Genomic DNA, 26580 nt, shown 5'->3' with positions numbered 1-26580 from the left:
GTACCCATTGATCTGAGGTGATGAAGGTGAAATAGATGTGCAGGCGACCTCCGATAGGCTGTGGTAGCGGGGAAGATGGAGGGAGACTGGCTATGTCCTTGAGAAGCAAGTCAAAAGGGCTGAGTTGATTTGGGTAGAGCAGCTGGTTTTACAGGTTGCTGCTGTGGTGGACGAGCCTGTTGGTGTTGCTGCTGACGCTGCCTCCTAGGTTGATTCTGAGGAGGATGGAAAGGCCGAGCAGAATAGCGACGCTGGTAAGATGTGTGTGGACGGAAAGGGCGAGCTGGTGGAGGCTTCTTCTTCTTTTTGAGTAAGGTATCCCATCGGGTCTCTGGGCAGACAGTTTTTGTGTGGTGGTGTCCAAGGATTCCCCAAACAACTCGTCACCCAAGCAAGGAGCATTTGCCAAGCTCTGAGACCTGAAGCCAAGCTAGGCGGCGCATGGCAACTGCCATGGCAGTAGCCCTGGATGTCAGCTCAAAGGTGTCGTAGATGGAACGTACCATGAACTTCCTCAGCTGGAGCAGACTGGAAGTATATTGCTGGAATAAAGGGACCTTACGCTGAGGGAGGTATTTCTGGAGGGAAGACAGCTGTTGGATCAAATGCTTCAGGTAGAAAGAAAAGTGAAAAGCATAATTACTGGAACGGTTAGCCAGCATAGCATTCTGGTATAACCGTTTTCCAAATTTATCCATAGTCTTCCTTTCTCTGCCAGGAGGGACGGAGGCATAGACACTAGAGCCCGCCGATTTTTTGAGAGTGGACTCCACAAGTAAAGACTCATGGGGGAGTTGTGGTTTGTCGAAACCTGGGATAGGGATCATCTTATATAGAGTGTTCAATTTTCTTGGAGCTCCTGAAATTGTCAAAGGGGTCTCCAAATTCTAGTAAAAAGTTTCCCGAAGGATGTCGTGCAGAGCTAATTTGAGGAACTCTTTTGGAGGCTGATCAAAATTCGTGCTTCAAGGAAAGCCTGGGATTTTTTGGAATCAGATTCCAAAGGGATAGAGAGTCATAGAAACATAGAAATAGACGGCAGATAAGGGCCACGGCCCATCTAGTCTGCCCACCCTAATGTCCCTCCCCTACCTTTGCCCTGTGAATAGATCCCATGTGCCGATCCCATTTGGCCTTAAAATCAGGTACATCTCCTTCAAGAATTTTGTGAAGGAGGACTGGTCAGGCTTAGAAGGCGGCTCTTGGAGAGAAGTATCTTCCTCATCTGAAGAAACCGCTTCCTCGGTACCCATAGGCTCTTCAGAATCATCCCACAAGTCAGGGTCACGAACCTGTGAACCCCGACCTCGAGAAATCGGGGTCGAGGGTGCAGTATGGTGGGACTTGCTGGAAATGTTCCAGACTAACAATTGTAACATGATACATTCTTGATTCTATGTACTGTAATACTCCTGGAAATGTCCAGTCTTCTAACTTGTAATCCGCTTAGAACCGCAAGGCACAAGCGGAATAGAAATCACTAATGTAATGTAATGTAACTTGCGCACCGATTTACCGGAGTGTAAAGAGGTGGCACCGGGAGAAGTGATACGGTGCCGAGCGGTATCGGGAGACGGTAACGATTCGGAGACCGTCTACACTGCATGGTGCGAGGTCCTGGGTTCCGCAGACAAAATGGGCATGGAAGCGGAAACAGGAGGAATCGTGCCGAAAGTGTCGACACCGACAATAAGGGCTGCTCAACCAGTGGTGCCATATGCTCAGACCAGACCGGGGCTGGGAGGTTCGGTGCCAGCAGAGCAGGGAGAAGATGTTGCAACTGCTCTTGAAGCTGGACTGTAGGATAGCCGCAATGCGGTCATCCAAAGAAGGCACCGGTACCGCTTTCTTTTTCTTCGGTACCTGTGGTGCCGCTCGATGCTCAGGAGATGAGGAGGCTGATGATGTGGCACTCACCTCAATGGGAGCGGAGCGCTTACGGGGGCGCCTCGAGGCCGGCAGGACTGGACTCACTGCAGGATTGGCCGGAGGACGTTCCAGGGAAGAGGAAGGCTTCTTAGCCGGCTTACCTGGGGGATGCGACACCGGAGGAAGCTCCGGCGGTGTCGAAAGAGTCGGTGCCGATTTAGAAGGGGCAGCCGATGTCGGAGTGGATGTCGATGGTTCCATCCCGGCACCGAAAAGAAGTCGTTGTTGGATTTGGCGGTTCTTCAAGATGCGTTTTTTAAGAGAAGCGCAACGGGTGCAGGAGGAGGCGTTGTGATCCGGACCCAGGCACTGAAGGCACCAGTTGTGGGGGTCGGTCAAAGAGATGGGCCGCACACACCGCTGACACTTCTTGAAACCTGGCTGCGGGGGCATGAAGGTGAACATGGCCTCCGCTAAATCGAAGGCAGAGGCTTCGATTGTGCCAACAGGCCCCACCGGGGCGAGGCAAAGAAAAGAACCAAAAATAAAAAAAGCTTTTTTTTTTTTTTTTAACAATAGTAAATGAAAAGAAAACGAGGAAGAAAACTTCCAGACAGAAAAATACGCGCGACCAGGAAGGCAAAGAGGATTTTCAACAGCCGTTGAAAAAAACGCGTCTTCTTAGCTCCGCGGAAACTAAGAAACTGGGGACCGCGCGCCTCCATCAGGCGGGAATGTACTCACGCGTTCGCGTCGCGGCTTGCTAGAACTTTCTAAGTTCTTAGAGTGCAATCACTCTAAAATTGTCCGTACCGGGGCTCCGTCGGTGCCGTCACTCATCAGTTAAGAATATGCTGCCTGCTTGTCCTGGGATAATGACTACTACCCTACAATAAAGCAGCGCAAATAGACTACTACCTTAGTCCAAAAAAACTGTATATGCCAGCAACCCCACATGGAATGCAAAAACGTTTTCAGTTCTCTACCACACTTGAGGCACAATTGGGAGTCAATGCCCCAAATTTATGAAGCTGAACTTGAGTAATATAGCCCATATCTAGGACATGAGCATAGCACTCTTGATACACTGCACCTTTGATCAAACGTGGGAGTCCCCCTATGTTTGGCAAGATTTGCCAGTGATTTAAGTAAGCACAATTGGAGCTCTGTAAACCAGCTCTGCCTGATAAGTTGACAGTCTTTAGAAATCTCAACTGAGGTCTGCAAGAGTTCAACCTGTCCCAAAAAATCTCGAAGTCGGTGGCTCATGAGCTGGTAAAGCTTCTCCTGTGGGAGGGGCAGATTAAAATGCTTTGCCTGAACATAGGCAAAAGTGTCCCCCCAACAGGTCTCCAGCTGATCTCACAACTCATTTAAAGATCACAAGCCACACTCCTCATTCAATAAGTGTTCCACCAATGAAATGCCCCACTCGCGCTAGCAGCCAAAACTAGCATTATCCATCCCAGGCTCAAACTGAGGGTTCCCGACAAGCGAAAGTTGATTAGTAACCCTGGGATCCCCACCCAAACATCTAATGTCCTAAGCCGCCCACAGGAGAGTCAGGAGTATACTACCCCGAAAGTCCTTTGGCAAATCTCCGCTGGGTAGCTGTAACAAAGTATGAAAAGAATAGGCATAAAAGGTGGCCTAATGAGCTATGGGGAGTATACTGCTGTTCCCAGAACAACCAATCCTTCAAATCCGTAAAATGTATAGCCATTGTGGAAAAACCACCATATAGATAAATACTATTCTACCCTCCTTCCTTTCCCCTGGTCTGGCATCTGTCCCCTTCCTTCTCCCTCCATGCTCTTGTATCTCCTTCCCCTCACCTTGGCATCTCTCTTTTCTCCCTGGTCTTCCATCTCCCTCCTTCCCTCTTTCTCCCCAGTTAGGTGCAAAAGCATTTCTCCCCACCTCCCTCCCTCCCTGGTGAGGTCAGTTTCCCTTCCTTCAACTCCCTCGCTACCCTCTTGCCCACCACCCATAAGTGAACTGAACCGGCTCTAACATTGTGCGTGCCGGCTTCCCTACTCCTCCAAAACAGGAAGTTATGTCATTCCTGTTTTGGAGCAGGGAAGCCGGCGCGCGCAGTGCTGGAGAAAACTGAGCTCTAACATTGCACACGCCGGCTTCCCTTCTCCGAAACAGGAATAACATAACTTGACATTTCAGAGGAGTAGGGAAGCCGGCACGCGCAGTGTTAGAGCCCTGCGGCCTGGGTTCAGTTTGCGGGTGAGGGAGTGGAAGGGAGGGAAGCGGACTTCACCAGGCAGGTGGGGGCCCCCTGCTCTGTTTGCTCCCTCTCCTAATGCCGGCCCTGGGGCCCCCCTGATATTTTTGAGCCCAAGCCATGTGCCTACTGTGCCTACCCTGATCATATCTCCCCTCAGCTGTGTCTTCTCTAAGTTGAAGACTGCTAACTTCTTTAGTCTCCTCATACGAGAGGAGTTCCATCCCCTTTATCATCTTGGTCGGTAACCTTTGAAGTTTTTCTAGTGCCACTATATCTTTCTTGAGAGGTGGAGACCAGAATTGAACATAATACTCCAGATGAGGTTGCACCATGGAATGATACAGGGGCATTATAACATTCTTAGTCTTGTTAACTATCCCTTTTTAAATCATTCCTAGCATCCTGTTTGCTTTTTTGGCCACCGTTTCACATTGGGCAGAAGGTTTCATCGTATTGTCTACAATGACACCCAGGTGGACCCTAGTATCCGGCAACTATGATTTGGATTATTCCTAGGGTTGCCAGATTTTCCTTTTGGAAAATCCGGACCCCCTAGCCCTGCCTCCAGGCCTGCCTAATACTACCCATCCCCACCCTAATCCTGCGTCCACTGCCTAGTCTTGTTGGGCAGGGAGGAAGTCTGCGCATGTGACGTCATTGCGTGACGGCCGCACATGCATGGATTTCCTCTCTGACAAAGTGCCAGGTTTTGAAAAGAAGAAGGACATGTCTAGTAACCCTAATTATTCCTCCTAATGTGCATCACTTTGTATTTGTCCCCATTAAATTTCATTTGCCATTTGGATGCCCAGTCTTCCTGCAGTTTTTCACAGTGTAGGTGTGTTTTAACAACTTTGAACAGCTTAGTGTCATCTGCAAATTTAATCACCTTGCTGGTTGTTCCAATTTTCAGATGAATAACAGCGGTTCCAGAACCGATCCCTGCAGTACTCCACCGTTTACCCTCCTCCACTGAGTAAAATGGCAGTTTAAACCTACCATTTGTTTTCTGTCCACAACAGAACTTTCCTACCTATGTCTTGACTCTGATTTTCTCAGGAGCCTCTCATGGTGGAACTTTGTCAATCTAGATCCACTGCATCAACCGGCTGGCCTTTATCCACATAAATCTGCTGCTGTTTTGGACTGTTTATGTCCTTAAAAGGTCTTCCAAAACTTAATTCTAGGTTAAAACAGACATGCAAATAGATGTCATGCATATTCCACTTCTCTTATGTCCTCCCATCCTAACAGCTCTTTTTTCAGGTACTCTCCCATTGCATTAAAGTCCGTACGTTTGAAATCTAGGACTTTAAGTATCGTGCGGTCGCTCTCCACTTTAGCCGTTATATCAAACCAAACCGTTTGATGATCGCTACTTCCCAGGTGAGCACCCACTCGAACATTAGAGATACTCTCTCCATTTGTGAGGACCAGATCCAATATCGCTTTTTCCCTTGTGGGTTTCATCACCATTTGTCTGAGCAGAGCCTCTTGAAAGGCATCCACAATCTCCCTACTTCTTTCCGATTCTGCAGACGGAACATTCCAGTCTGCATCCGGCAGGTTGAAATCTCTCAACAGCAGAACCTCCTCTTTCCTTCCAAACTTTTGGATATCCACAATCAGATCCTTATCAATTTGCTGCGATTGAGTCGGAGGTCTGTAGACTACACACATGTAGATAGAAGTTCCATCTTCTCTTTTCAGAGCGATCCATATCGCTTCTTCCTCTCCCCAGGTCCCTTAAATTTTGGTCGCTTGGATATTGATCTTTACATAGAGAGCTACTTCTCCACCTTTTTGACCATCTCTGTCCTTCCTAAAAAGATTATATCCCGGTATGTTTGCATCCCATCCATGTGATTCACTGAACCATGTCTCTGTGATAGCGACAATATCTAGATCTGCCTCTAACATCAGGGCTTGCAGATCATGAACTTTGTTGCTTAGACTGCGAGTATTTGTGGTCATCGCTTTCCAGCTATTTTTCAGTGATAATCTTCTTTTTGTATGGATTTTTGTTTCGTTTCACTTTCCTTTGCAATACTAAGAAATGAGTTGCTGATATTGTTTATGTTGCAATCTTTACTACTATCACATCTTTTCTTTTGCCGGGGGTGGTCTCTATAATTGTCCTTCATACATACACCACCCCCATCTTCTAGTTTAAATGCCTAGAAAAATATTGTCTAAATTTCTCTGCAAGGTTTCTTTTTCCTGCTGTAGTAATATGTAGCCCATCAGTGCAATATAGCTTCTTGTCCTTCCATGTATTTCCCCATCCTTCTATGTACCTGAAGCCTTCTTGATGACACCAGGCTTTGAGCCATCTATTAAAGTCATCTGTGTTTTTCACTCTTTGCTCTCCCTTTCCATATGCAGGCAGTATTTCAGAAAAAGCTAAAGTCTTTACAAAAGGTTTCACGCCCTCACCAAGCTCCCGAAAAGCTTTCTGTGCTGCAAGTGTGGAGTTGTTGGCCAGGTCATTTGTTCCCAGATGGATAACAACATCAGTGTTAAAATCCTTAGTTTCTTCCTTAATTATAGTCTGTATTTGCCTGGAACTCCTGGTAGCTGAGGATCCTGGAAGAGGAGGAAGGCGATGACCTTTATGGCTACGGACCTTTATGTGAAGAAAATCAATAAAAACAAGAGTAAAAGGGAGCCGATATGGTTCTCCAACCTAGTGGCAGAGAAAATAAAGGCGAAAGAGTTGGCGTTCGTGAAATATAAAAAAACCCAAGAAGAGGAGAGCAGAAAGGACTACAGGGTGAAACTGAAAGAAGCCAAGAGAGAGATAAGTCTGGCGAAAGCACAGGCAGAAGAACAAATGGCTAAAAATGTAAAAAAGGGAGACAAAAATTTTTTTCAGATATATTAATGAAAGGAGGAAGATGAAAAATGGAATTACTAGGCTAAAAGATGCTGGGAACCAATATGTGGAGAGTGATGAGGAGAAAGCAAATGTGCTAAACAAATACTTCTGTTCTGTGTTCACAGAAGAAAATCCTGGAGAAGGACCGAGATTGTCTGGCAAAATTACACGAGAAAATGGAGTAGATTCTGCGCTGTTCACAGAGGAGGGTGTTTATGAGCAACTTGAAAAATTGTAGGTGGACAAAGCGATGGGACCAGACGGGATCCATCCCAGGTACTAAGGAAGCTCAGAGAGGTTCTGGCGAGTCCTATTAAAGACTTGTTCAACAAATCTCTGGAGACGGGAGGATTCCTGGGGATTGGAGGAGAGCGGATGTGGTCCCTATTCATAAAAGGGATGAAGCAGGAAACTACAGGCCAGTGAGCCTCACTTCAGTTGTTGGAAAAATAATGGAAGTGTTGCTGAAAGAAAGGATAGTATACTTCCTTGAATCTAGTGGGTTACAGCAGGGGTGCCCAACACGTCGATCGCGATCGACCAGTAGCTCAGGAAGGCAACGCGAGTCGATCGTGGAGCCCATCCCGGGCTCCGTGATAGACTTGTGTTGCCGTCCTGATCTACCGGCCCGATCAGCCTTCCTCTCCAGTGTTCTCTCTAGGGCCTTTTAGCTGGGCAGTCCGCCCAGCTATCATCTGCTGCTGCCGCCGCTGCTGAACATTAAAAAAAAACAAAAAAAACCGGCTTGGAGATTTCAGCCCGTAGCGAACTTATGCTCCTTGGCTCTAACGTGTGCGTGCCGGCTTCCCTTCTCTTCCCTCCGAAACTGGAAGTTATGTCCGGGGGGGGGGGGGGAGAAGGGAAGCCGGCACGCACATGTTGAGAGCCGTGAAGCAAGTGTTCGCTATGGGCTAAGGCGGGAGACAGGTTAGTGAAGCATTTGCTCTTCTTGCTGCCGGGTCCTGCCTACTTTCTGTTTCCGCGAAGGCAGGACCTGGCAGCATTTCCCCCAATAGGTCGATCGTGATCTTGGGCCAATCAGCCTTCCTCTCCCCGACGGCAGAATTGACGTTGGGGAGAGGAATGCTGGTCAGCCGAAGCAGGGACAGCTTGGGGCGTCGTCGGCTTTCGGGCCTGTTATTGGTGGCGGTTTGGGTCCTGGTCCCCGATGGCAGTGACTTGGGGGAGGGCAGGGAGAAAGAAAGAAAATGGGCAGGCAGGGAGACAGAAGGAAAGAAGAGAAACAGAAAAAAAAGAAAGGGAGGCAGAGAGAAAGAAAGGGCAGGGAAGAGGAAGGAAAAGTTGGGGGAAGGAATGAGGTCTGGTGGAGAGGAAGCATACAGGCTAAAAGAAGGGAAGTCAGAAGAAAGTGCAACCAGAGACTCATGAAATCACCAGACAAGGTAGGAAAAATGATTTTATTTTAAATTTAGTGATCAAAATGTGTCTGAATTTATATCTGCTGTCTATATTTTACACTAAAGTCCCCTTTTACTAAACCGCAATAGTTTTTTAGCGCAGAGAGCCTATGAGCGTCGAGAGCAGCGCTGGGCATTCAGTGCAGCTCCCTGCGCTCTAAAAACTGCTATCGTGGTTTAGTAAAAAGGGAGGGGGTATATTTGTCTATTTTTGTATGGTTGTTACTGAGGTGATAGTGCATAGAGTCATCTGCTTTGACCTCTTTGAAAAATCCTGGAATAGGAATGATAATTAACATTTTCTATGCGTACAGTGTGCGTTGTGTTTTTTTTAAAATTTTATTGTTGGTAGATCATTGTGACTTGGTCATTTTAAAAGTAGCTCGCAAGCCCAAAAAGTGTGGGCACCCCTGGGTTACAGGATCCGAGGCAACATGGCTTTACAAAAGGTAAATCGTGCCAAAAGAACCTGATTGAATTTTTTGATTGGGTGACCAGAGAGCTGGATCGAGGACATATGCTAGATGCAATTTACTTGGATTTCAGAAAAGCCTTTGATACGGTTCCTCATAGGAGGCTCTTGAACAAACTTGAAGGGCTGAACTTAGGACCCAAAGTGGTGAACTCGGTCAGAAACTGGCTGTTGGAGAGACGCCAGAGGGTGGTGGCTAATGGAAGTCGCTCGGAGGAAGGAAAGGTGAGTAGTGGAGTCCCTCAGGGTTCGGTGCTGGGGCCAATCCTGTTCAATATGTTTGTGAGTGACATTGCTGAAGGGTTAGAAGGAAAAGTGTGCCTTTTTGCAGATGATACCAAGATTTGTTAACAGAGTAGACACCGAAGAGAGAGTGGAAAATATGAAAAAGGATCTGCAAAAGTTAGAGGAATGGTCTAATGCCTGGCAACTAAAATTCAATGCAAAGAAATGCAGAGTAATGCATTTGGGGATTAATAACAGGAAGGAACCGTATATGCTGGGAGGAGAGAAGCTGATATGCACGGACGAGGAGAGGGACCTTGGGGTGATAGTGTCCGAAGATCTAAAGGCGAAAAAACAGTGTGACAAGGCAGTGGCTGCTGCCAGAAGGATTCTGGGCTGTATAAAGAGAGGCGTAGTCAGTAGAAGGAAGAAGGTGTTGATGCCCCTGTACAGGTCATTGGTGAGGCCCCGCTTGGAGTATTGTGTTCAGTTTTGGAGACCGTATCTGGCGAAAGACGTAAGAAGACTTGAGGCAGTCCAGAGGAGGGCGACGAAAATGATAGGAGGCTTGCGCCAGAAGACGTATGAGGAGAGACTGGAAGCCCTGAATATGTATACCCTAGAGGAAAGGACAGGGGAGATATGATTCAGACGTTCAAATACTTGAAGGGTATTAATGTAGAACAAAATCTTTTCCAGAGAAAGGAAAATGGTAAAACCAGAGGACATAATTTGAGGTTGAGGGGTGGTAGATTCAGGGGCAATGTTAGGAAATTCTACTTTACGGAGAGGGTGGTGGATGCCTGGAATGCGCTCCCGGGAGAGGTGGTGGAGAGTAAAACTGTGACTGAGTTCAAAGAAGCGTGGGATAAACACAGAAGATTTAGAATCAGAAAATAATATTAAAGATTGAACTAGGCCAGTTACTGGGCAGACTTGTACGGTCTGTGTCTGTGTATGGCCGTTTGGTGGAGGATGGGCAGGGGAGGGTGTAGATGGGCTGGAGTAAGTCTTAACAGAGATTTCGGCAGTTGGAACCCAAGCACAGTACCGGGTAAAGCTTTGGATTCTCGCCCAGAAATAGCTAAGAAGAAAAAAAACATTTTAAAAAATTAAATTGAATTAGGTTGGGCAGACTGGATGGACCATTCGGGTCTTTATCTGTCGTCATCTGCTGTTACTATATTACTATAATCATCGACTGAATTCCGGCCCTCGAGGACCACCAGGCCCTAGTGAATATTCATGAGAGAGATTGGCATAGAATGGACGTTACAGGCATGCAAATGTGCCCCATGCATATTCATTAGGGCTAGCTTGGTGGTCCTCCATGATGGACTGTTTTGGATAGGTAAAGTGGGGCTGGAACCTTTTTTTGCGCCTGGCGGGTTCGCTGAGGGAGACGCACGCGCGCCGGTCTCGAGGAGGAGGAGGAGCCGTGGGCGTGGCCATCTCGCGCGCGCTCTCGCTCTCTCTGGAGGCTCGTCTGCGGTTGCCGGTGAGTGACGGGGGTGAGGGGGTTCTCACTTGAGGAGCCCCCCCTTCCGTTCCCCTCCTACGAGCGGGCTCTCCGCGTGGGCGAGCGCTCCCTGTGTGAAATGCAGCCCTTCCCCCCTCAGGGACGGGGGCCCCTCGCCGCCTCCGTTGCCCCTCCTCCCCGACGGCAGGTTGAAGGGGAGAGTGCGTCGTGCGCATGCGCCGCCCCTGCATTGGAGCCACAGCTCAGGGGGCCCGAGAGAGCCTCTCGCTGGGGGATGACGTCATTGCCTCCGGTAGGGGAGGGGTGGGTTTAGCAGCTCGTAGGATGGATGCCACACTAGCCTGAAATGGAAACTCTGCCGCCCCCCCCCCCCCCGCCATAGCTTTTGGGAACGTATTTTGGAGAGGGAGATCGTCCTGCAAGCACTGCTAAGAAGGTGGACATTCTCCAGTCAGTTGTGGATTGATGCTGCACTAATTTGCATGCTCATTGCTTATGACACTTTCTGCTCACTAATTTTGCAGTAGAGCCGCTTCTGCGTTGGCCCCTTAGAACTAGCTTTACTAATATGTGTTATCTCATAAACACCTTAGTTTGCAGTGAATGTGTTGAGTTAATGGGCATGAAATTGCATTCGCAATTACAAGTCCTCAGGGGCAAGAGAGTATCAACTGGAAATTTAAATTCACAGCAAGTTCCCAGGTACGTTTTCCCCAATACAAGTCTCTCCCTTGCTTTAGGCTAGCACATTAAATTCTCTTCTGCCAGGAGTAGCCTTAGTGGTTATTGCAGTGGTCTGAGAACCCGGGGGATTGGTTCAATTCTCATTGCAGCTCCTTTCAACTCTGGGCAAGTCGCTTAACCCACCATTGCCCCAGGTACAAAATAAGGATCTTCTATGTAATATATAAACAGCTTTGATTGTAACCACAGAAAGGCAGTATATCAAGTCCCATCCCCTTTCCTTCCTAGTACTGCTTTAGAAAGACATGATACTCTTAACTAGTATTTTCCACAGGGATAATTTAACAAGACACCTATCAATATACCTGTTCTATAAAGGCAAAACCAGATGCCCCTGTGCCTTTATTAAATAAAGCATTGGAAGTATGGCCAGTAGCACAGAACTTTACCCCTGGTCCAAGAACAGTACGAGTTCTTGTGTGTGTGCATTTCTATTTTATGCATTATGCACACACAGTGCAGTTCTGCATCCACTGTACCAAACTCTGCCTCTGGAAACATTTACTCGTCTATCACATAAATGCAGGTGTCTTGTGTCTTTGGGCCCACACAATTTATAAGATCCATTTTCTTAAAATTAGCCCTAAATGTATACATATCATCTTCCTTCTCTTCTTACACCTCTTTCCAGTTAAAGAATTGAAAGTGAATTATGATAAGTTAAAGTTTGTATCAAAATGCAAAGCTGAGAAAACAGATGAAGTTAACTTCACCTTTGTCTCTTTTTCTGCAGTGAACGGCCTGTGTCTGCAATGATTCTTGGGAGCTACTGTGAGGAAAATGCCACCCTGTCTCGGGTCTGGGCAGACAACGGTCTCTCTCCTTGTTTTTATTTCACACTGGTGCCCTCAGTGCTGCTGAGTGTGTCTCTGCTGCTGGGAGCCCTTCAGTCTGCCTGCTATGTCAAGTATGGGCAGGTCATGGAGCCCAAGTATGTGCCGCGTTCCCGCCTGTATCGTGCACAGGTGGCACTCTCACTGTTGCTCCTTCTCCAGTATCTTGCAGCCCTGCTCTGGCAGGCAGCTGGGATTGGCCTTCTCTACGGCTACATGATGCTTAATTCTTTACTGTCTGCAGCCGGCTGGGCATTCACCCTCTTCCTCCTACGCCTTGAGCGCTCTCATGTGCTAGTACGAGACCGGACACGAGGACATGGCATCGTTCTTCTGCTCTTCTGGACACTGGCATTCATGGCAGAGAACCTAGCGTTTGTGTCCTGGAGCAGTCCTCAATGGTGGTGGATTCTGGAGGATGTCTCTCAGCAGGTAGGTCCAGGGCAGATGGCATGCTGCCATTAAAAGAGGTGGTTTTGAGGGCTTGGATGGCTTTACCGGGTAGCACTGGAATAAATTGGGATTGTTGGAGGAGCCAATGAAATAAACATCTTCTGATTTTGAGGTCAAATTGTGCTACACACATTCTCTCAGGCAGCAGAACAAGATGACTTGATGTCTCTTCCTGTAGAAAATCTGTACCAGTGGTTCCCAAACTGTGGGTTATAATTCAAAATGATGTCACAAAAATCCTTTTAGAGTTGTGACCACAGCAACAAAAAGAGAGAGTGATGTTGTCGGCCTGTACAGGCCATCAGGATACTCTTACTGCATGAAACTCGTGGGCTGCGCCCCACTTCCTTTATGTATTGTAGCTAGTCTTTTGTAAACCGCATTGAACAATACAGGATTTGCGGTCTAGAAATAAATTCTTATGTTATGTTACTATCACTTTTATAGCGCTGTAAGGTGTATGCAACACTGTACATTTTGACATTTAATAGACGGTCCCTGCTCAGAAGAGCTTACAATCTAACTTGGACAGACAGATATGACATATAGGGTTGGGGATGTAGAACAGGTGAAAGCTGGAGCTGGGCATTGTGCTGCTGTGTTAACACTGCCTCTTATGAAATCCCATGGTCTGGAGTTTCTTGTGTTAGTAGGAGCGTATGAAGTTTAAGTTTGGCTGTTTTTGTTTTAAGGTTTTGTTTGGTTTAGCTCCTAAATATATAACTAAGCTTTACTTTTTTGCAACCAATAAACATAAGAGAAGCTCACATTTGCACTTTGTTTCCCCGCATGTTAGAGGATGTAAACTTAAAAAACATCAACATCTTTTCTTATATCAGGCAGCAACAAGGGGCAAGGATTTAGAACAACTGCTTCTGCTTACTGATATTTACAAGGAATTTAGAAAACATCTAAGAAATATTTGTTCTTGAAATATTTAGGTTAGAGAATGACACAGGGAAAAAATTTGTCCCTGTCTCCGTCCCGTCCCCACGAGTTCAGTCCCCGTCACTGTCCTGTCCCTGTCACCGCCCCGTCCCTGCAAACCTAGAGAGAAGATTGTTCTTTAACTAGAAGGAGTTAACCAAAGTGGATGGGATTGGGGAAGGGAGGTGGGGAGGAAAGGTAGGGGAGATTGATAATGAAGAGTCAAAAAGGGATAGCGATTCAAATATTCTTAATCTATCCTCTTCCCCAGCGTCTTCTCCCCTCTCTCTCTTCCCCAGCGTCTTCTCCCCACTCTCTCTTCCCCATTTCCCAAAGTCATCTGCCCACTCTCTCTTCCCCATTTCCCAGCGTCTTCTCCTCTCCATCCCCCCCTCTGCCACCCTTTGAGCGGTCCAGTAGCTCCCTCCTGCCGTCCGGCCGTGCATCTCCATCCCTCCCTTTCCCTTACCTTCTCTTTGTGGTGATTTCTATAAGGCTATGCGTTGTATTGCAGCCGGAGCCTTGAAGTCGTGTCGCGTTGGCTGCTGGAAAATTCTCCTCCAATGCAAGTGGAAATAGGAAGTTGCGTCGGAGGAGACTTTTCCAGCAGCCACACGTGATGCGACTTCAAGACTCTGGCTGCAATACAACGCATAGCCTTATAGAAATCACCATGAAGAGAAGGTAAGGGAAAAGGAGGGAGGGGGATGCACTGATGGATGGCGGGAGAGAGGGGACTGCCGGACTGCGCGCTCGTTCACCGCACATGCTCACTTCTTTAACTGCGGAGACAAGACCATTCACCACTCCACATACTTGCGGTTACCTTTTTTTTTTGTCATCGTTTCAGCAGGACACCCGTGGCTAGCCGCGGGTAACAACCACCATGTCATTCTCTAATTTAGGTAGCTGATTTGTAAGAATTTTATTCTGCATTACTCAGATTTTTAGGATATTAGCTATTGGTTTATAACATATTAATTCCTTTTACTTATTATATTCTTTTTTAATTATTGTAAACCACATCGAACTTTATGGTTTTGCGGTATATAAATTGTTATTATTATTATTATCACAGTATTTCACAGAAGACACGCTCTGTTCCAGGCTATAGAAGGGAGGGGGAGGGGAGCAGGAGCTGCTAGAGACACACAGGGTGTGGACTCGTCTACACCTTGGCACTACAAGTGTCTTGGCAGATTGATAAAACCATGAGGCATGTGACCAGAGACCATGAAATGTTCCTGCTGAGTCACTGTTTATGCCTGGTTATGCTGAGTCACTGCTGGTCCCTCAGGAAATGAGACCTGGGACAGTGATGCCATTAATCTGCCAGCCCTATGTATTGCTGAGTCACAGGCAAGCTTTGGGGGGGGGGGGATACTGTGTACAAAGCTGACTCTCCACTGGTCTCAGAATGTGTGCATGTGTTTAAGAACATAAGAATAGCCTTACTGGGTCAGACCAATGGTCCATCAAGCCCAGTAGCCCGTTCTCACGGTGGCCAATCCAGGTCACTAGTACCTGGCCAAAACCCAAGGTGTATCAATATTCCATGCTACCAATCCAGGGCAAGCAGTGGCTTCCCCCATGTTTTTCTCAATAACAGACTATGGACTTTTTCTCCAGGAACTTGTCCAAACCTTTCTTGAAACCAGCTAAGCTATCCGTTCTTACCGTATTCTCTGGCAACGCGTTCCAGAGCTTAACTATTCTCTGAGTGAAAAAAAATTTCCTCTAATTGGTTTTAAGAGTATTTCCCTGTAACTTCAAGTGTCCCCTAGTCTTTGTAATTTTTGACGGAGTAAAAAATCGATCCACTTGTACCCGTTCTACTCCATTCAGGATTTTGTAGTGTGCTGTGTGAAGTTTGCAGTGCTGTCGCCTGTGCAGTCCCTGTTCTTCTGCTGGGCAGTGTGTGTAGATGTGACTGGGGGTTTGGCATTTAGATTTTGTTACTCAGTTTGGCAAGTCCGAACTGAAGGAGAGATGCATACAATACCCATATGCATTTCTCTATCCTGGAAGAGTTTTATTAACCTGAGTTTGTATATGAGCTGCCAGCGTTGTACATAAAGAGGATAGTTTTCAGGACTGTGCAGGGAAGAGATTCATCAGTCAGTCCCATTGCTCACACATTTTGCACCAGATTTTCTTGCCATCTGGACTTTCTTCTTCTGGGCATATGCAGTGCTGTACAGAAACACATGAGAGAGAGCGCTTTCTCCAGGGAGCTCATGTATCCCTGGTGACTTTCCCCTCTGAGTTTGGTGATCAGTGACCTTTCACTGCCTACAAGTTTAACCCTGGTCTTTTGTCTGCCACTGCTACTTTCTTACACTGTTCTCTTGGTCAGTCACGTTCCTCTTCTCTTATGTTTTGACAGTTGTCTCATTCCTCTGCTGGCGTCTCCTGAAGGATCTATTCTTGGCTGTCATCTGTTCCCTACGTTCTTGGCATCCTTTATTAATTTAACTTTCAATCAATCACCCTTATGAAAAGATTCACCAAAGGCAGTGTAGAACAGGTTGTGTCATTTCCTGGCTGCAAGTTTGCTGGTGATAGGAGACATTTATTGTATTTATTTATTAATTTAATTACTTATATACCACTTATATCCAGAAATAGAACCTCATGCCAACCGTGAAGCATGGAGGCATATTTAATAAGAATCTTGAACTATGATTGTTGGGGATGATTAACGTGTAAATTCATTGAGCTTTTGACGTTATTTTAAGAGGATTAAATTACTATGTAATTGCAATGTAATTTGAATGCATTTTGTAAATGTATTGTCCATGAACTATTGTGAATGTTTTAATTAACCGCTTAGGTATAGGCAGTTTAGAAATTTTTGAAATTATAAATAAATTAGTTTAAAATAGCACCTTTTAAATGCTAATCTATGAAATGTATCAGAGTCTTTCTGTGCTAAGAAAAAACTACCCCTTAAACTCCCTTGCTAAGTGAGCAGAATACTTAAAATAAAGTCCCTGAACTTAACTTTGTCTACCTTTCCCAAGGTTTACAAACAACTTCACCAGTGAAGATCTTTGTCTCTGGAAGTCCTCTTACAGCACCTCTTTTGTACGGAAAGGGAAAATCAGCCCTGCCCCACTTACCAATAAAAGCCCTTTTGAACTTTTTCCTTTAATCAATCACTGTGGTTTGATCAGTGGTCTCAAACTCACGGCTCGCCAGGTACTATTTTGAGGCCATCGATATGTTACCATTGTTCTGGAACGTTGCCTGCCTCACTGCTGTAACATCATGCAAGCAATTTCCTGCATCTGTACGCAATTGTGAGGTGGAGTGGAGAGGACAATCGCGTACAGATGCAGGAAAGCGCTTGCATGAGGTTACAGCCGTGAAGCGGGCAACGTTCCAAGCACACCACCTCGGCAGACAGCGTGATGATCGCACACGAGTCCGAGTGGTTATATTAAAAATTCACCACTATGCCCATAAGGCTGAACTGATACAACAGTATAAGCAGCGGATGAATACTTTGACCTTTGAAGGGGAACCTATCCGGCTCGTCCAAGATTATTCTCCATCCCTTCAGGAGCGCAGACGGCTCTTCTCTCCCTTGTGCTCCGCGCTTTATGCTGTTGTATCCAGCATTGCTAAAGATCTGGATGGGCGCCGGGTGGAAGACCTATGATTCGGTGGAATCGGCTCAAGCCTACGTGGATTCTTTATCTGCTGAAACGAGCACTGCAGCTGCATCGTCGACCTGAACTACCGAGTTGCTGGGGCTCATTGAAGCCTCTGTGATAATTTGCTGGAGGGTTTATTTTCCCCATTTGTGCTGAGGCTTGGCTTTTGGATACTGGGGAATGTCTGTTTTGTGTGCGGTTTGTGTCGGGAATTCTATTTGGGTGTGATTGTTTGACTGGTGAGCGGTTTCTGTGGGGGGAGTGAGATGATATAGGTGCATTGTGTATGGAATGTGTGGTGTGGTAGGTGAGCGTTTCTTTCTCTATTTTTTTTCATCGGTAAGTGAATCAGGGGTATCTTTTACATCTGGGCTCTCTCTGTATTGCCCTGTTCTGGGGTCTGGGATGGGTCCACCTCTGAGGATCGCCCAACTTCTGCTTAGTGGATTTCTCCTTTCTTTTTATCTACATGCTTTCCCCTTTCTAATGTATGTGGTTAGTAGGCTTGAGTGGGATGTTTCTCTCTAGAGCAGGGGACCCATTTTGGGTTGTCCGCCGTTGAATTTATCTTTGAGACTGTCATGAGTTGGGGGTTTTCTTTTGATGTATGACTGAGAATGTGCTTGCTGTTGAAGGGTCTTTGTTTTTGTGTTTTACTTATCGGTCCGTCTGGCTGGATGGGAGGTGTTTTTTGGCCCTGGTCCTTGTTTTTCTCAGGGCTTGCTGGTATCCTTCCATTTATTTTGTATGTTTTCCTTTAGTCGGGTGGGGGGTCCTGGGTCCTGTTTACATTGTTGTGTGTCTCCCTCATTCTGCTCTGCCTTTGGGGAGCGGGGCGAGTCTTTGTGTGGGGTACTGGGGGGGTGGGATTTGGTAGGGAGTTGGGGGGTTTGGGTGGGTGGGGGTTAGGTTGTTGGATGGGGGGTGGGCGGTCCTCCTTCGGTTCTTGTGTTTGGTTTTTTGGGAGATTGGATGGTTTCTGTTCTGTATATTGGGTTCTGAGCCATGTATGTTTCTATTGCCTCAGGGGGTGGCTGGGCTCCTGGGGTTGCCATTCTGTCTTTTTCTGTACTACTTTTCCTTCCTTTTTTCTGACTTTCTAACCTGAACACTCCTTTTAGACTCACCTCTTGGAATGTGGAGGGCATTACCTCGCCGGTCAAGAGGTCTAAAATACTGGCGGCTTTGCAGCGCTATCGTTCGGACATTGCCTGTTTACAAGAGATTCGTTTAATGGACGCAAAATATCTCAAATTGCGTTGTTCTTGGGTGGGGGAAGTTTATTTTGCTTCTTCTTCGGGCTGTCATGGTGGTATAGCCGTGTTAGTCCATAAGTCTTCACCGCTTGGAGTTCAGATTCTCGATAAAGCCGTTGATGGTCGCTACCTTCTTTTACGTCTGACGTTGGGTGACCAGCGATACCTTTTACTGGTGGTCTATGGCCCCAATTCGTCTGAATCTACTTTTCTACAGAAGTTAACTCAGCTCTGCTCTCGTTATTCGGGGGACCCGCTTCTTCTCTTGGGAGATTTTAATTTGGTCTTGGACCCCACCTCGGACAAATCTGGCAGCTCTTCTACTTCCTTGGGGGCCAGAAGTCGTCTTCTTTCTGACTTTTGTGATACTCTTCCTGTAGTGGATCCTTGGCGTCTTCTCCATCCTGGGGTTTGTGACTATACTCACCTTTCTCGGGCTCATAACACTTGGTCTCAGATTGATCATATTTTTATGTCCCTGGCGTTGTTTCCTTCTGTCACATCAGCGGAAATTGGCCCCTTGAGTATTTTGGACCATACGCCCATATGGGTAAACGTTTATTTGGACCATCTTCGCTCGCCTTCTTGGTGCTTTCCGTTTCATCTTGCACAACACGTAGAGTTTCAAACCTTTTTGCAGACTCAGTAGGATGACTACTCCACCAATAATGCCCATCATGGATGATCCTGTTTTGTTTTGGGAAGCTGCTAAAACAGTGATTCGGGGCCAGATTATTTCTTTTTCGAGTGCGAGAAATAAACATATTTCTAGAGGGATTGTCACCTTAGAAAAGGTCTTATGTATTGCCAAGCAGTCCTTCCACTCGGCTCCATCGGAGGCAACTCGGGAACATTATTTGTCTACTCAGGAGTAGCTTAACTCTCTTCTCCACTCGTGTTTTCAGAAATGGGCGGCCTATTATAAACATTGCTTTCGCCACTTTGGTAACAAGCTGGGGCGACTTATGGCACACTTTGTAACTACTGATTCCAGTAGGAAACCGATTCTGTCTCTTTGAACCCCAGATGGGGGCAGGGTAATGCGTACATTGGATGTTTCTGGGGTCCTCTTTGATTTCTTTCATTAATTGTATGACGCTCCTGAGGATGCTTCTCCGGAATTAATGACAAGACTATCTTCAGTCCTCGGGACTCCCCCGTCTCCCAGAAGACGTCGTGTCTTCTCTTAATAGTCCTTTCCGAGCAGTGGCATTAGAATCTGCTATTAAGACTCTCCGCTCTGCTAAGGCTCCGGGTCCTGATGGTTTTTCTGGAGAATTTTATTGCATTCTTTTTCCTCATCTCTGTGGCCCTTTGTTGGCTTATTTCAACACAGTTATTACCCGAGGCTCCTTTCCTTGCTATGCTAATGAGGTTTATTGTTGAAACCTGACAAAGAGGCTGATGTCCCCAGCTCTTATCGTCCTATCTCTTTGATTAACGTGGATCTTAAGCTTCTTTCTCGTATGCTAGCTGACCAACTTGCTCCGCATCTTCCCTCGGTTATTCATGAAGACCAAGTGCAGTGTTCTCCCCAGTGTTTTTTAGCCGGGCGAACCGCCCAGCAAATTTAGATGCCCGCCCGGCTGTCATCTGCCGCAAATCCTGCTGCCGCCACTGCTTAACGCGCAGCCTGAAGAGCCGCCAAAAGACTCCCGCCTGACTAAACAAAATCCAGCAAGCGACTTGAACCTGGCTTCCCTTCTCTTCCCTCCGAAACCGGAGGTTACATCCGGGGTAGGAGGAGGAGTAGGGAAGAGAAGCCGGCACGGACAGTGGTACCATTAGAGCCCCGGAGCATGCGGAAAATAGGCCAGCCATGGAGGGAAACTTACTTGCTCTTGCTTACTTCAGGCCTTTCTCGCTGCCAGGTCCTGCCTACTTTCTGTTTCCGTGAAGGCAGGACCCAGCAACGAGAAAGGCCCGAAGTAAGCAAGAGCAGCAAGTTGTAAGCTTCCCTCTGTCGCTGACCTTTGGGAGATAGGTCAGTGACGAAGGGAAACTTGCAACTTGCCTGTAGCGAATCTGCCGGGTGTGTGAGACCGGGGGGGAGAGGGGGGGTGAATGGGAGGAGAAATGCTGCTGTACCCAATTAGAGGGGGAGGCGGAAGAGAAATTATGCTGCTGCTGCTATACCCAATGGGGGGGAGGGTGAAGAGAAATGCTGCTGCTTCTGCTGTACCCAATTGGGGGGGGGGGTGTAAGAGAAATGCTGATGATACTGCTGCTGTACCCAATGGGGGGAGGGGGAAGAGACATGCTGCTTCTGCTGTACCCAATTGTGGGGGGGGGGAAGAGAAATACTATGCTGATGCTGCTGCACCCAATTGGGGAGAGAGAGGGAAGAAGGAAGGGAAGGGAGAGGAGAAGCAAGAGCTGCCAAGACCATGGGAGGGAAAGGAAAGGTGCAACCAGACCATGGAGGGGGGGGAGAGATATCAGCGCATATGGGGGAGGGAGAGGATGGAGATCCCAGGCATGAGGGGAGAGAAGGGAAGGAGATAGAGATGCCAGACCATGGGGTGGAGTGGGAAGGAAGGAAAGGAGAAGAGAGAGATGCCAGAGCATAGGGGAGGGGGTGAAGCTGAAATGAATCATGTGCAAAGGAGAGAAAGGGCACAGGATATACAGTTTATTGAAGGGACATAGAAAGAGGGAAGATTCCATATGGAACAGAGAGCGGGCGGACACTGGATGGAAAGGGCAGAGAGGGTAGACAGTGAATGCAAGGGGCAAAGAGAGGGTGAACAGTAGATGGAAGGGGTAGAGAAAGAGAGGGCAGAGGCTGGGTGAAAGGGGCAAAGAGAGGACAGATGTTGCATGGAAGGGAGAAAGGACAAATGCTGAATAGAAAGAAGAGAGCGAAGAGAAGATGATTAAAGCAGAAACAACAAAAGGAAGAAAAAAAATGTGTTGTTGCTTTACGTAGAATCAAGTAGTATTGTACCTATTGATTAAAGTTTATAAATAGGAAATGGAAATAAGGCAGATTTGGGGGGACTAAACCCCTTTCCTCAGGTCAGGACAGGATACCATAACAGCAGAGGTACCCAAATGGTCGAGCGCGATTGACCAGTAGATCGCAAAGGCAATGTGAGTCGATCGCGTTGTCTTTGCAATCTTTTTCTTCCTGCCTCCCTGAGCCAGGCCAGGCGCGTACAAGCGCTGGACTCACAAGACTTCACCTCCTGGCTGGCCTGGAACTTCCTCTCTGAAGTTAAAATTGACGTCAGAGGTGAAGTCTTGTGAGTCCGGCGCTTGTACGTGCCTGGCCTGGCTCGTGGAAGCAGCAGGGAGAAATCGGCATGGTGGCTTAGGGGGTAGGGAAAGAATCGGGGAAGTGGAGAAATTGGTGCGATGGCTTGGGGGGGTCAGGGGGAGAGAGAAAGACAGGCAGGCAGGGGCGAGAGAGACAGAAAGAAAAGGGGAGGGGCAGAAAGAAAAAAATATTGGATTTACAGTCAGAAGAAGGAAGTGCAACCAGAGACTCGTGAAATCACCAGACAAAAAGGAGTAAAAATGATTTTATTTTCAGTTTAGTGATCAAAATGTGTCTGTTTTGAGAATTTATATCTGCTGTGTATATTTTGCCCTATGGCCCCCTTTTACTAAACCGCAATAGCGGTTTTTAGCACAGGGAGCCTATGAGCATCGAGAGCAGCGCAGGGCATTCAGCACATCTCCCTGCGCTAAAAACTGCTATTGCGATTTAGTAAAAAGGGAGGAGGTATATTTGTCTATTTTTATATAGTTGTTCCTGAGGTGGCATTGCATAGAATCGTTTGTCGACCTCTTTGAAAACCCGCGGAATATAAATGATCAATCATGTTTATTGAATAAATCAAGAGAACAGAAGAAAATACAAAAATGAACATAAAATAAGTACATAGCATAATACTGACTAAAGAATCAGACAATCAACAATGTAGTGAGTGAACAGTATAGAGCACAAAATGTGGTCATCAATATAGCGAACAAAGTTGTACAAAAATCTATACAAGCAGTAATCACTTATATAAAGAAAAGAAAAGGTATCAGGAGAGCAAACAGTTATTCAGAGCTGATACTACAGAATTGTTGTATGGGAGACCAAATACGCTTAAAGACTGATACTGAACCCCTGCATTCAGCCAACCTAGACTTGTGTTGATAAGCCGAGAGAACCATGTTCCACCATCGGGAAGGTGATAACTGAGTCCGAAGCTTCCACTGTAGTAACACAGATTTGATGGCCAGACCAATAAGAATGTCAAAAAGAGCAGCATGATGTCGTAAAAGTGATGGAAAGAGAATAGCTGATCTCAATATAACCATCTGGTAAGTCAGAGAAGCAGGAGAAGGAACTATCCGGCTGACTAGTTCTCCAACCTCCAACCAGAAGCCAGATACATGAGAACAGTCAAATAACATATGCTGAAAAGTTCCCACAGAATGCTGACATCTCCAGCATTTATCAGAGGAGGTCAGGGAAGATCTCTGCTGTTTGACAGGTGTCCACAGTGCTTTATGAAGAACAAAATATAAGGATTGTCTAATAGAGGCTGAATGCAGGGGTCTATTACATAATTTCCACACCTGATCCCATTGGCAGTCAGAGATCAGACATTGAAGGTCTAGCGACCACATACTCTAAATAGGAAGGGGGTGTGATATGCCCACATCCTGTAGAATGTCATATATTACAGACATAACATGGGGCTTGGTGCTCCATGTGGTCAGCAAAGACCTCGTGAGATTAGTACCTCGATGCAGTTTATCCAAGGTCTGACCGAAACTAGTAGTAATACTATGACATAACTGCAAATATTGGTATCTCTGAGTAGAGGGTACCTCATAAGCATTTTGTAATTGAGAGAAAGACATCAATTTATCATGAAACAATATATCTTGAATATACCAAATACCATACTGAACCCAGGTAGGCCAATATACCATTCGGGAGCCTATTATAATGTGGGGGTTACCCCAAATAGGCGAATTAATACTCGTGTACATGTGGTGTTGTAAAGTCTTATCTAGGCTTATCAATACCTCTCTAGAAGCGGTAAGTACCGCCCAGTCCCGGAAGTATGGCGTCTTAGAAGAGAAGCACGCCTGTTCAATAGGATTAGAAGGCATAAGGTCTCGTTCCAGTGATTCCCAATAAGGTCTAGTTACAACACTGGTAGGAGGTAAAAACCATTTACTAACTCCCCGAAGCAAAGCAGCTTTGGCATACAAAGAAAACAGTGGAAAATTTACCCCTCCTAGTCCCCAAGGCCTCTTAAGGGTAGATAGCGCTATTCGTGATGGTTTCCCACACCAAAGAAATGTAGTTAGGATTTTATCCAATTGTTTAAATAAGCTAGGTGGAAGAGGTAGCGGCAGCATCTGTAAGACATATAAAACTTGAGGTGTCAACATCATGCGAATTGTTTCTAGTCGGCCCCACCATGTTAAATGCAATGGAGACCACTGTGAACATAAAGTCTGAATCTTATTTAGCAGCAATTTAACATTCAAGGCAACCGTATCTTGCCATGTATTACAGAAACGTATGCCCAAGTACTTAAGATCATTGGAACACCAAGTAAGATCATAAGGAGCAACCATAGCCTGTGTGCATGAAGGATTCAAGGGTAGTACCTCAGTTTTATCCCAGTTTATGGTGTAACCAGAAAGTTTACCAAATTTGGAAAGAAGATTAAAGATAGACGGAAGACTATCCTCCGGCTTGGAGATGTATAGGAGTACATTACATTACATTACATTACATTAGGGATTTCTATTCCGCCATTACCTTGCGGTTCAAGGCGGATTACAAAAGGTTAATTTAAAAAAGACAGAATTACAATGATTAGCTAGAGAGGTAAGTTGTAGATCTTAAGAGCATTTAGAGGTCGTGTTGTTATTGCTGTTTCAGGAATTTCTTGAAAAGTGTGGTTTTTATTTCTTTTCTGAATGTCCTATAGTCTGGGGTGGTCATCAGAAGGTTGGAGATCTGGTTGTCCAGTCTTGCGGCTTGAGTGGCTAGGAGGCCATACGCGAAGGCAGACAAACGTACCTCATTGGGACCAACCTGAACGCCCTGAATATCTGGTGAAGAGTCTAACTGACGCAATAGAGGTTCTAGGGCCAGATTGAATAGGAGGGGTGATAAAGGACAGCCCTGTCTCGTTCCACGAGACAAGGAAAAGTAGGAAGAGAAATACCCATCCACATTCAATCTGGCCCTAGGATTAGCATATAAAAGACCTACCATATCCACATACGCATCCCCTAATTGGAACCAGCGAAGGGTATAGAACAAGTATTTCCATTCCACATAATCAAAAGCCTTTTCGGCATCTAATGACATAACGCAAGTAGGTATGGAAGTCTGACGGGCAGCCTGTAACACATGACAAAAAACTCTGGAGTTGTCAGCAGTAAGGCGTCCCTTCACAAAGCCACACTGTGTGGGGTGAATAAACAAAGGGAGTACTTTAGCAAGTCTTTCTGCAAGGATTTTCGCATAAATTTTACAATCATAATTGAGTAAAGAGATGGGTTTTTAGGCAACAAGGGATCCCTACCAGGTTTGGGAAAAACCACAATGTCCGCTTCAACAAATGTACCTCCACTACTCCCTCTATCCAGAAATTCAGAATATAGCCGAAGAAGTAAGGGAATTACAATTTTTTGAAAGGATTTATAAAAGCCCAATGAGAAACCATCCCCTCCCGGAGCTTTTCCTGAGCGCAGTCCAACTATGGCTGCACCAATCTCCATCTCAGTTAAAGGTCTGTTGAGATCATCAAATAGTTGTGGTGGAATCGGGGGAGGGTTCAAGTTTTGAAAGAATGTCGAAAAGTCCTCGTCAGAGGGATTAGTTCCTGAAGTATAGAGGCGCTCATAAAAAGAGCGGAAGTGCTCTGATATTTCATTAGGATCAGTGATAAGGGATCCAGAGGATTTTAAGGCTTTAATACGACTGGTTCTTTTCTTTTGTTTAAGATAATTGGCCAATAATTTTCCTGCTGTGTTACGATGTTCATAATATACCGCTCCCTCCCGTAATAGCAGAATTCCAGCCCGTTCAGACAGGATAGTATTATATTGAAATTTGAGTTTACGAATCTGTAACAGGTCAGAGGCTATGGGTAAGGAATGATATCGGACTTCCAGTGCCTTGATCTGTATATCCAGATTCTCAAGAGTTTTCTTTCGTTCTTTGTTAATATGAGCTGTATAGGCTATGATTTTACCACTTAGGTATGCCTTATAAGCGTCCCAGAGGGTTTGGGATGTTATCCCAGGGGTGTCATTATCAAGAAGGTAATCTTTGGACCACGCCTCAAGTTGTTCCACGAAGTGAGGATCATCTAGGAGAGCCGTATTAAATCGCCAGGAGGAGGCAGGAGGAGAAGAAACAGCTAACTGCAAGGATATTGATATAGCAGAATGGTCAGAAAGAGGGCAGGCCAGAATGGAGGAGGAACGAACAGAGTGTAAAAGCGAATGGGAGAGTAAAAAATAATCTAAACGCATTGCTGATGCATGTGGCGCGGACCAAAATGTAAATTCCTGTGCTTTAGGATGAAATAGACGCCACACATCTGCAAGACCATATGTCTGAATAATGTTCAACAACATGGGAAGTGTAGGTGGAGGGCGATATGTGGATTGAGACCGCCTATCAAGATATGCATCAAGAACCAGGTTCCAATCCCCACCCACTATTAAATAGTCGGTGGAAACAGAAGCCAGCTCCCTGGCCAAGGTTTTAAAAAATTCCCGATCCACAATGTTAGGAGCATATAGTGCAAAGAAGGTATATCGGTGGGAAGCAATGTCCAAAGTTACAGATACCCAGCTTCCCTGAGAGTCATGAGAGGAACAAACTATGGTATATTGGAGTTGTTTGGCAAGTAGAATGGCCACCCCACCTCTAGAAGAAGCAGCCGGGGAAAAGAAACAGTGAGAGACCCAATCACGTTTAAGTTTGGTTGATTCAATCACATTCAATTTTGTTTCCTGCAGAAAAACCACATGTGCAGATTTGTGTTTACAGTACAGTAGCATTTTTTTTCTCTTAATAGGGTGATTTAACCCTCTAATGTTTAACGATAACACATTACAGAATGCCATAGTAAAGAGCTAAATACA

At 46.1% G+C, this 26580-nt stretch overlaps 1 protein-coding gene across 5 annotated transcripts in view; it reads left to right on the top strand.

The window, feature by feature from the left end:
- The first annotated feature begins 10491 nt into the window (after nucleotides 1-10491).
- ABCB6 (ATP binding cassette subfamily B member 6 (Langereis blood group)) overlaps nucleotides 10492-26580 on the top strand; it is a 120042-nt gene continuing 103953 nt past the window's right edge. Inside the window, exons 1-2 of one of the 5 annotated variants that reach the window (XM_033945654.1) lie at nucleotides 10492-10599; nucleotides 12059-12590. In XM_033945654.1, the coding sequence (XP_033801545.1) occupies nucleotides 12078-12590 (513 nt within the window). In that variant the 5' untranslated portion in view covers nucleotides 10492-10599; nucleotides 12059-12077. Of the gene's footprint in view, nucleotides 10600-10917; nucleotides 11284-11325; nucleotides 11460-12058; nucleotides 12591-26580 lie in introns of those variants that run through there. The other 4 variants (XR_004539558.1, XM_033945652.1, XM_033945655.1 and 1 more) reach the window with 4 other exon arrangements.

The sequence above is a fragment of the Geotrypetes seraphini genome, chromosome 5 (assembly GCF_902459505.1).
Source record: "Geotrypetes seraphini chromosome 5, aGeoSer1.1, whole genome shotgun sequence".
NCBI lineage: Eukaryota > Metazoa > Chordata > Amphibia > Gymnophiona > Dermophiidae > Geotrypetes > Geotrypetes seraphini.
Note: the sequence above shows the minus strand (reverse complement) of the source record. Positions and strands in the feature narration are given on the sequence as shown.